The sequence below is a fragment of the Impatiens glandulifera genome, chromosome 1 (genome assembly GCF_907164915.1).
Source record: "Impatiens glandulifera chromosome 1, dImpGla2.1, whole genome shotgun sequence".
In the NCBI taxonomy this organism is placed as follows: domain Eukaryota; kingdom Viridiplantae; phylum Streptophyta; class Magnoliopsida; order Ericales; family Balsaminaceae; genus Impatiens; species Impatiens glandulifera.
This window is the reverse complement of record NC_061862.1, coordinates 24,697,436-24,708,329: the sequence shown is the minus strand read 5'-3', so window position 1 is coordinate 24,708,329 and position 10,894 is coordinate 24,697,436. Positions and strand designations below refer to the sequence as shown.

At 36.5% G+C, this 10,894-nt stretch overlaps 2 protein-coding genes across 2 annotated transcripts; one reads left to right on the top strand and one right to left on the bottom strand.

Moving 5' to 3' along the window:
• Window positions 1-1,321: 1,321 nt before the first annotated feature.
• Window positions 1,322-3,173, bottom strand: LOC124920497 (phosphatidylinositol N-acetylglucosaminyltransferase subunit C). The gene is made up of 2 exons (XM_047460993.1): window positions 2,995-3,173; window positions 1,322-2,291 (listed from the first exon to the last, which is right to left on the bottom strand). Exon 2 carries the CDS (start codon window positions 2,265-2,267, stop codon window positions 1,347-1,349), a length of 921 nt encoding a protein of 306 aa, XP_047316949.1. The 5' UTR covers window positions 2,268-2,291; window positions 2,995-3,173; the 3' UTR covers window positions 1,322-1,346.
• Window positions 3,174-3,921: 748 nt separating this feature from the next.
• LOC124921393 (uncharacterized protein PF3D7_1120000-like) lies at window positions 3,922-6,298 on the top strand. The gene is made up of 4 exons (XM_047462056.1): window positions 3,922-4,034; window positions 4,792-5,644; window positions 5,702-5,866; window positions 6,089-6,298. The coding sequence occupies exons 1-4, from the start codon at window positions 3,922-3,924 to the stop codon at window positions 6,296-6,298; spliced, it is 1,341 nt and encodes a 446-aa protein (XP_047318012.1).
• Window positions 6,299-10,894: the final 4,596 nt, after the last annotated feature.

Below are 10,894 nucleotides of genomic sequence, written 5' to 3'. Positions count from 1 at the left end.
AAAAAAAATCCTATTTTTAGAGTGTTGTTTGAATTCTGTTATTTGGCTAAATTTTAGTTGTGGTTGTATTTTTACTTTTGGATGATTATGGATAATTATTGTGTTGTTTGGTTTGATAGTTTAATTTTCAATTATATTAAAAAAGGCAATTTAAAATTTTTTTTATTTAAAAATGAAGTAAAAACAATAAGAGACAACTATAACTATAATTAGAGGATAATAACCACAAATCTCGAGACAAGGATTTGATATAAAAGAAAATGGTAACTTTTCATGTAAATTTTTTTATAATCCTAATCATATTTTTGTTAGTCGCTTTAACCGCGTCGTTAGTTTGGGATCGATAGGACAGTAATTTGTGGTGTTCAATTTTGAACTCTTTTAATAGGATAAAATATTTCATTAGAAGTGTCTCCCATTTTCTGAAATAAGGGAATGAGGTATTCCGTATCTAGCAATGATATTGGTATGGATGAATTTTGTTACTTGGGTAGATTTCAGAAGTTGTCTCGACCCATTTAGAAAAATAGTCAATGACTACGAGTATGAACTCATGTCCATTTTTAAAATAAACCACGTATATTTTGCCTGTTCAATTTCTTTCTGATGCTAGATTTCTGATTTTTTTTCTTACATTAAGTTTAAGTAGTCTAATTTTTTCTTTTCTGAACCTAATTCTAAATTTTTGTAATGAGATTACAATATAAATTTTCGATTTTAACCGTGTTAATAAAACATAATTAATTCTTTTTTAGGGGTTGTTTGAATTCTGTTATTTGACTCAATTTTAGTTGTGGTTATATTTTTATTTTTGCTCAAACTTGGATGATTATGGATAATTATTGTGTTGTTTGGTTTGAGAGTGTATTTTTTTTATTCAAAAAGTCAGTTTGAATTTTTTTATTATTAAAAATGAAGTAAAAACAATAAGAGAGTCAACTATAAATGTAACTATTTTCTTTAGAGGATGATAACCTCAAATCTCATGGCAAGGATTTGATATAAAAAAAATTGCAACATAGCATCTTGCCAAATCCTAAAGGAATTATTTTGTACATCAACCAATGTGCAATTCCAAAGAATAAATTTCTTTGAAAATAGAAAACATATGGGTATCATTTCAATAGGGCGCAACAAATATATTTTAAGACAGAACAACCAATGCAAAATTTGTTTTGGATCGGGCTCATAATAAAAAGTCCATTCACATACCAAACTATTTATCTAAACAGGTAAAAGATTATGTCAAATGAAAAATACAGTTATAAAACATAATCAGTAATGACAACAAGAGACTATAAATAGGGAAGTACAAGAGAAGCAACAAAAATGAACACATGAGTTCATCATTCAGTTATATTAAAACAAAGTTTTGCCTCATCCCAGGGGCCATTAATTTCAAACTTGTACTCCTGAATCCTTATAAGCCAATAAGGGCAAACAACAGTAATCAACACTATCGAGCTTAGGAAAAACACAAACAGTAAACCGTGCAGTCTAAAAACAAGCATCGATGTCGCAACCATTAATGCCAACGATAAAGAGAGATGCAACCGAAAAGAGTACTTCTTAATGCAATATGTTACAAGTGGAGCAAAGAGGAAAACTTGCAAGGAGAAGAGCACAATGGCAAAGACATGAAGACGAGATGGGAGACGAGAGGCAATCAGAAGAGAAGCCACAATTGAAGCATTCAACGATATATTGCTCATAAAGGTAGGATGATGATGTTCTCCGACCCCAGGAGCCTGTATAGTGGACCCAGAATAATCATGAAGAAAAAGATGAAGAATGATAAGAAAGGCAGTTAGTGCCCATATAGAATCAGAGCTTATGGATCGAGTTAGCGTGTGGTATATAGGTGATAAGATGTATAACCCGGTAATGAAAAATGATATTTTCAGTATGTAAGCCAAGGAAAGCATTCTGGTTGTTAAGAGAAGTACCAAGAAACCTAGCCCAAGAAGGATGATGTCAAGAAGCAGGAGGAAACTGTCGCTGATAGCTGATTCCAGAGTATAGCTCCAAACCAAGAGTACCAGAGTGACAATGGAAAGATACTGAGTTATGGAAACCGAGTCTAGCATCACCTTTAGCATGTCTCGTTTGACGACATTAGCATTCATAACCATTTCTTCAAGGAAAGATTCGTCTGTATGGTTGTCATCAAACCCGGGTTGCATTCCTCCATAGGCAACTTTTCTCCATTTGAGTTGGCCTGTAGGAAAGGTCTCATCATCGTTGTTGTTGTTGTTGGCACTCTCCATGTGTTTATGTCAAAAATTTAACATCTGCAAGTCTCGAAAATGGAAGAATTTTACTATTTGTGTTGGATTGTGTAAATATTCTTCTTTGATTTGATCAAACATAAATCCAAATTAGACAATACTAGTTTCTTTCTCTTGAACATTCTAGCAAACACACAAAATATGCAGTCATAGCAATTCTGTTATGATTCAAATTCAGCAAACAGTCAACATATTGGAATTGATACATATAAGCACACATGGAATCATTCCTAGATTTGAGTCTAGACAGGCAAAGAAAGAGGATTTGAACCTGTTTTTTTAAGGATGAAGTCCAACTATCTGAAGATTTTCCGTCAATCTTAGGACTCCTTAAAAAATATGGTATTTTATAATAATTGTAAACATTAATTTCATATTATTTATCTAAGAAACTGTAAAATAAGTTTGCAAATGCATCTGAATGCAGTAGTATTTCCGAATTAACACCTGAAGTGATATCCAAGTTGAAGGATTCTACAACTAACAATTATATCCTTAAAGACAGAATTCCACATTCTATTGACTCTAAGATGTCACATGAGATGAAATTCATCTATAAAATTCGTGTATTTCATCAAAAAAAAAAAAACACAACAAAGATGTAAGATATTTCAATATAATCAAGGTATTATTAATAATGCAGTAATACCAAGGTATACATATCACAAAAATCGAAATGGAACAGAGAGAGAGTTGAAAGACCTACCTGCATTTGGGGGGCTAGAGGGAGGCAGTGACGATGGCGGTCGGTCGACGCGACGGTGGAGGCTCAGAGCGATTCTCTTTCTCTCTCTCTCTAATTGCAAAATCAGCTTACTCTTAAAGCCCTGTTTGTTCGAAGATTAGTAGACGATCAATCGATGTAAGAAGATTATCGCCGAGATCAGGAATCTCCTTTTCTTCTTCATCTTTCTTCTTACTCTTAAAGCCCTGTTTGATTTCATTACCTGCAAAAAGAAAAAAACCCAAAATCAGCTTAGCCTTGGCCTCGATGAAATGACCCATAATTATATCATTTTGGGAAATGATAAAGTCCTAATAAAGTTTGCAAAACTAACTTTTTCGTCCTCGTTTATAGGAGAAATTTGACGAAATAACTCTCATAATAGAATTATTTTCAAATTTAGCGTAAGTCATATAATTTTTTCAAATCTAATATTTTGCCTATAGAAAAAGACCTTTTTCCCTCAAATAAAAAAATAAAAAATCATACTTTCAATTTCTTGTCTCCCATTTTCCCTCCCTATTCTCTTTTCATATTTTCCCCGAAACGGCCTCCGAAACCTCACTCTTCTTCTTCTCCTCTCCCCCGACGACAATCTAAGCCCCCGATCCAAGCCAAACGAACGAAGGTTGAGGGTGAGTTTTCTCCGAGGCAACGAACTCTCGTGACAACGCCACATTGAATGTGAGTTTTCTCCGAGGCAACAAACTCTCGAGGCAACGCCGCAACATTGAAGGTGAGTTTTTCCCGTTTTCTATCGTTTACCTTCCATGCATGCTGAAATGAAAGAATGATTTAGGGTTTAGAGTTTAGGGTTAGGTTTAGGTTTAGGTTTAGGTTTAGGGTTTTATGGACTGACTGAATCGTTTTGGGTTTAAAATGCATTTGTCGAAGGCGTAGCAGACGAAAATGCATCCGTCGCCTACGACGGATGCATTGTCGCCTGCGACGGATGCATTATCGCCTGCGACGGATGCATTTTCGCATGCGACAGATGTCTTATTTGCTTCTTTAAAGAAGTGGTATTTGCTTTCATTAGTCTGACATAATGTTTTTTTGCAGATGGCACCAACCAAAAGCAAAAGAAAAACAAAATTCGTTATTGAGAACTTTATTGACCGTGTTTCATGGAAATCCACTTGTACCTGCTTGTTAAAGACGAAGGACAAGTTTAAATCACTTTGGTCTTATGGATAGGACTTTGCAGACTCAATTCCAACATCTATTGAAAGCCCCATCTATAATTTTCTCAGGAACAATAATCTATCAGATTTTGATAAGGAAAAGCAGCTCCAATTCGAAGAAATAAGTTTCCTGGTCAATGGTCAGGAGCTATACTAGGGCATGAAGGAATATGCCTTGGTGACAGGCCTAAATTTTGGAAGATTTCCTGTGATCGAAAACTGGCACGTTGAAGAATGTCCACCCCTAGTCCATAAATATTTTGGGGGCAAAAACATTGTTAGAGTGAATGAGGTTCAAACAATTTTTTCCTCCGATGCTCTGATAAGGAGGATGCATAGAAGCTTGGGCTCATCAACCTTATTTACCAGTGTCTTTTTGGATCTAATAATAGGAGGAGGATAAATTTGAAAATCTTCAGCATGGTGGAGGACATGGAGATGTTCCTTCAATTTCCATAGAGAAAGGTGTCCTTTAGTTCAACTCTAAAGGGTATTGACAAAGACATGAAACATCTTCGGCAGCTATATCTGGAGAAGAAGGAAACCTGCAAGGAGAACTGTGATGTTGCTCATACTATTAGTGGGTTCACAATAGCCTTTCAAGTTTGGACATATTTGAACAACCTATATACTCAAGGATATTACTCTTTACAGCCTCCAGAAGCAACACCAACACTATCCAAGAGGTATCCACTGCCCTCATGAAATGCAATGTGTTTAACAAGATTGATGAGTCTGAGGAGGAGAAGATGAACTACTGTGGGGAAGACTTTGAAGAAATGGGAGGCTACATTTATGATGAATTATTTGAAGTGGATTGTAGAAAGAGAAAGAATGAAGATGACAGTACTCCCAAACCGGTGCCCAATAGGAAAAGACCACTTAAAATCACACTAGCCAAGAGGACTGAGAAGTCATTTAGTGATGAATCTAACCAAGACACCTCTCGGTCTACTACTCATGAATCTAGCCATGTCCCTTCAGCAACGACTCCTCAAAATAACGAAGACAATTCTCCAACTAGCCAAGACAATCGGGTGACTCAAGCCCAGCATGATGTCAAGTTTGATGAGTTGAGAAATGATATAAAGGAGCTGACAAGGGATGTGAATGAACTTAAAACTGAAATAAAGGTCATCAAAGAGGATCAACGTGTTATGTTCAATCACATAATCAAATTATTGGGTGAAATAAAACAACAGAAGAATGTTGATTCAGATTTAGTGGAGAAGGAGTTGGAGTTCAACAAAGATGTTGTTGTTGATGGGTTGAATGATGATGGGTTGGAGTTCAACAAAGATGTTGCTACGGATGGGTTCAATGATGATGGGTTGGAAATAAATAAAGATGTTGTTGCTGATGGGTTGAATGATGATGGGTTGGAAATAAACAAAGATGTTGTTATTGTTGATGTTGGGTCGGAGATGAACAAAGATGCTGATGATGATGTTGATGATGGGTTGGAGAAGAAAAAAGATGTTGTTGTTGTTGATGTTGGGTTAGAGATGAACAAAGATGTTGATGATGATGTTGATGATGGGTTGAAGAAGAAAAAAGATGTTGTTGATGTTGATGCTGGGATGGAGATGAACAAAGATGTTGATGATGGGTTGGATAAGAAAGAAGATATTGCTTCTGTTGATATTGTTGTTGAGAATGAAAACAAAGATGTTGATGATGATGTTGTTGTTGAGAATGAAAACAAAGATGCTGATGATGATGTTGTTGTTGAGAATGAAAATAAAGATGATGATGATGATGTTGTTGTTGAGAATGAAAACAAAGTAGTTGATGATGATGTTGTTGTTGAGAATGAAAACAAAATAGTTGATGATGATGTTGTTGTTGAGAGTGAAAACAAAGATGCTGATATTATGAATGAGTTGGGAAAGAATGAGGCTGAGTTGAAGATGGACGGCAATGAAGATTTGTCCACGAAGAAGAAGGAGTTCGCCACGAAAAAGAAGGAGTTGGGCACGAAGAGGAAGGTGGAGTTGGCCAAGAAGATGTTGGAGGAGTTGTCCAAGACGAGGAAGGTGGAGTTGGAGAAGAAGAAAGATGATGATGTATTAGAAATGACTCCAACAAAATTTGAGGGATAGAAGTTTCGGAGAAAGAAAAAGTCCACAAAATTGGGGAACTACACAGACCCTAAAGAAAAAACGTTTAAACTCAATGATCCAGTAACTGTCAATCCTCTTTTAGATTATGATATTAAACTGATGGATGAGTTGAACAAGTGGATGAAGTTGGAGGATGAAGACAAGAAAGATATGGTTATTAGCTTTGTTGGTCGAGATTTGTTTATCAGAATGATGAGGCCTCAGAATTGGCTACATGATCTAGTAAGCTACATGATCCGTCCTGCACAGAATTGCATTTTCCGACTGCGACAGATGCTTTATCGCATGCGACAGATGTATTTGTCGCAGTCGGAAAATGCAATTTTGTGCTTAATTTATGTTCTGTGCTTAATTCATTTTATGTTTTGTGCTTAATTCATTTTCTTGATTCGCAGGAGATAGATGCAGCATGTTACCTTCTTAGAAAAAGGGTTTCCAATTTCCCCAAGACTTATCATCCGATAAATTTCTCAATATGTGACTGTAATATCGCTACGAGGTTGGCGTTTCGTTATTCAAAGTTCTCCAAAAATTCAAAAAAATACAGCTTCGATAGTGACTTGATGGAATATTTCATGGGTGATGAAGAAAATTTTCGGACTTGTTGGAGCACTATAGATAAGGTATATTTCCCTATGAATCTGAAGATGAAGCACTGGGTCCTGTGTGAGTGAGGTGCAACTACAAGATTGGTGCATCAATGTTTATGACTGCGAACAAGGATGATCATTGTGACAAGTTCATGAAACCACTATGTGAAATGATTCCATATTTGTTTCTAAATGGAACGACCCCTTTTGACAGGAGCAGATATCCTAACTTTAGTTTGGAAAGTATGTCATATGTAGTAATACCACACCCAAGAGTCCCCAAGTGTACTAAGAGTGGGGACTGTGGTGTTTTTACAATCATGTATTTGGAGTACCTTATTGCCAAATTGGATATATCAGCTGTGATCATAAAAAAATTAATTTTTGGAGACAAAAATTGGCAGTAAGATTATTTCACCATATAATAGTCCCATAGGAACTAGACAATTTTGAATGCAAATGGGCAGTTGTATTATTTTGCTAATGCTACAACGATTGTATATTTTGAATGCAAATGGTTATATAATGTAGTCTATGTTTACTTTTTATTGAGTATATATATATAATTTAGTCTATGTTTACATCGATTGAGTATATAATGTAGTATAATTAATAACAATTGCATCTGTCGTCTACGAATATACATCTGTCGCAAGCGACAAAGCATCTGTCGCAGGCGACAATACATCTATCGCATGCGACAATGCATTTGTCGCAGTCGGAAAATGGATTTGTCGCAGACGACATATGTATATTAGTAGACGAAAAATGCATGTTTTGTTTGCTATATCTCGCTGTCCTGCTGTTAATATAATTGTTGGTTGTGTAAATAACAACACACTTCAAATGACAACACTTAAAAGTACATCAGTTTGATAAAAAAAAACAGTTTGATCAAAAAAAATTAGTACATCAGTTTGACAAAAAATACAGTAGTTTAATAAAAAAAAGCTAGTACAACAGTTTGATCATGCCAAAGATTAGGCATTAGATTGTGAAGGTTGTGTACTAGTTTGTGTTGGTCTTGCAGTAGATAGTGTAGGCATCACTGCTGAGCATGTTGCCCTATTATGACCTAGACCGCCACATGAGCCGCATCGTCTCTGTTCCTTACGAGGCTCACCTTGTGATGACCTACGCTTTGTTGTTGGTCGTCCTTTCTTAATCTTCATAGGGGGTTTTAGGCAGACTCGTTTCTTGATATGTTCGGGAATATACCAAGCTTCATTATGATTAAAAAATGGATAATATGTCTCCGCATATGCCATGTACCACGATTTAGTTGAGTAAAACCTAAAAAATTATACATAAAGTCAACATAAATTCAACATAAATTGAACATAAATTGAACATAAATTCAACATAAATTGAACATGCAATTGGTTAAATTCTCTAACTTTGCGCACAACTCATATGGAACCGATTTCCGGAAACGGGCAACTGCCAGGGCATGCGTACAAGGAAGACCGAATACATCAAATACCCTACAAGTACAAGTTCGGACCTTGAAGTCAACTTGAAAATCAAATTCACCGTCATGCACATGGAACTGGAATCGATTAAGTGGATAAATGCTGTAGAATCTAGCATTTTTGCCTTGCTCACGTAAGAACTTTTCATAATATGGAGATAAATGTTCGTTGTGGTTGGTTGATTTTTCTCTTCTATGATTAAACCAATCTTGTATTGTGAATCTTAAATAGTCAGTTAATGTTGTTATGGGATATTTCCTAGCTTCCATGCTCAAACTATTAAAACTCTCCGCGTAATTGTTTGTCATTTGATTGTATCGCGAACCGGGGAAAAAAGCACGACTCCATCTCTCCACTCCAATTTGTTCCAAATATTCAGCAATCCGAGGGTCTTTAGTTCTGATCCTTTCAAAATGCTGATTAAACGTGGACTCGATGTATGCGCGAGAAGCCAAATCAAACTCAACATGACAGTTATCAGTTTTAAATTTTGCTATAATATTCATTTTGATGTGGTATGTGCATGCACCGTGATGTGCTTCTGGAAAAACCACGGACAAGGCGTTGACAATACTTGGGTGTCTATCGGATACGAAGACGAGATCCGGGACTGATCCAATTGTCAACCTTAGTTGTTGCATGAAATATGTCTAAGAGTTATTATTCTCCGAATCAACGACACCAAAAGCAACGGGATATAGTTGCTCATTCGCATCCAATGCTATCGCAACCATTAGTTGACCTCCAACCTTATGCTTAAGGAAGCTAGCATCGACACACAATACAGAACGACAACAGCCTATGAAACCCTTAATTGAGACCCTTAGGGACATGAACATATACCTGAAGTGGCCTTGCTCATCCGTCTGGATGTCAGTTATGGTACCTGAGTTCTTCTTCTGCAACATGAACATGTATGATGGCAATTTACCATATGAATCCTCCACAGTTTCTCGCACTGCCATTAAAGCATTTTTCCTGGACCTCCAAGCTTTATTATATGTCAGAGTTAACTCATAGCTTGTATGCATGTCTTCCATTATTTTCTTAGGCATGTGGTCATGGTGATGGTCCATGTATTTACGTTTGATGCACTCCCCAATTACCCAAGATGGTGCTTGTCTCACATTGTCTTGTCTCGTCAAAATTGAGCATGTGTGTTCTTTTACAAATTTTCTGATCTCAAACATCTCCGAGAATTTTCCTTTCTTAGCACGCAATTTCCACTTGCAGTTCGTAGCCATACATTTTACAAACCAAAGATTTTTTTGTTGACTTAACCACTTTGAGGATAAAATGATTAGACACTGCATGTCTATGCAATCTCAATTGTATTTCTTTTTTGTTATCAAAAAACGTACCCACTTCCAATCTGTTTTCAATTAATTGAGCAGGTATTTTGATCTCGAGTGATTCATATGAGAAGTAGTGCTTGGTTCCCTCAATATGGTTGAATGTTTTCCTAGCATGGGAAGTGCTTGGTTCCCGAGGTACTTCTTCTGCATGGTTTTGACTTGGAAAGACAATTTGTTGCTCAGATACATCTTGCTGCTCAAAAACATCTCGCTGCCTTGGGAAGATATCTTGAGTTGAAGGTATTGACTTCTCTACTAAAGAGACACACAGTGGAGCGCGATGATTGAGTAGTGAAGACGAAAGTTCTTGAAAATAGAACGCCACATCGCTATCTCGAATGATTATTGCATGGGGAGAATTCATCATAAACATATTATATTTCACTTTGAACACTAAGTCATATCTTAGTTTGTCCACACCAATAGCATCATAGACAATGGCAACTAATTCATCATATGTAGCATTTCGGGGTACATTCACACCACGACATGAACTTGAGACAAAAGACTAACACCACCATCATCAGTTTTCCAGTCTCCATCATAGAGGAGATGTACACTCACATACATGTGATCTATAATTGATAAAAATTCACATAAGTCAGTGTTAATTATGGAAAATGCATCTATCGTAGGCGAAGATGCATCTGTCGCAGGCGAAGATGCATCTGTCGTAGGCGGGAATTGTATCTGTCGCAGACGGATAAGTATTATTCGTCTACGACAGATGCATTTTCCGCCTGCGACATATGCAATTTCTGACTGCGACAAATGCATCTTCGCCACCGTAAAACCATTAAACAACGCTCTAAAACCATTCAGTCATCACCTAACTTAAACCATAAACATTAAACGCTAAAACCCTAAATGTTGAAGACGGAAATACCTAACGATTCTTCCATTTCAGCATGAAAGGACGGAAACAAACCTGAACTGTTGAAGACGACGTTGACTTGGCTCCCGGTTCCTAGTTTTGTTGTTGCGATCGTGAGAGCGACGATGAAAACTGAAAGGGACGAGGAGGAGGTTGGGAGAGGGAGGAGGGAAAATGAATAAAGTAAGGTTCTGGGTCCCAAAGTAACTGAAAGTATGATTTTTTATTTTTTTTTATTTAGGGCAATGGACTTTTTCCATGGGCAAAAGGTTACATTTGCAAAA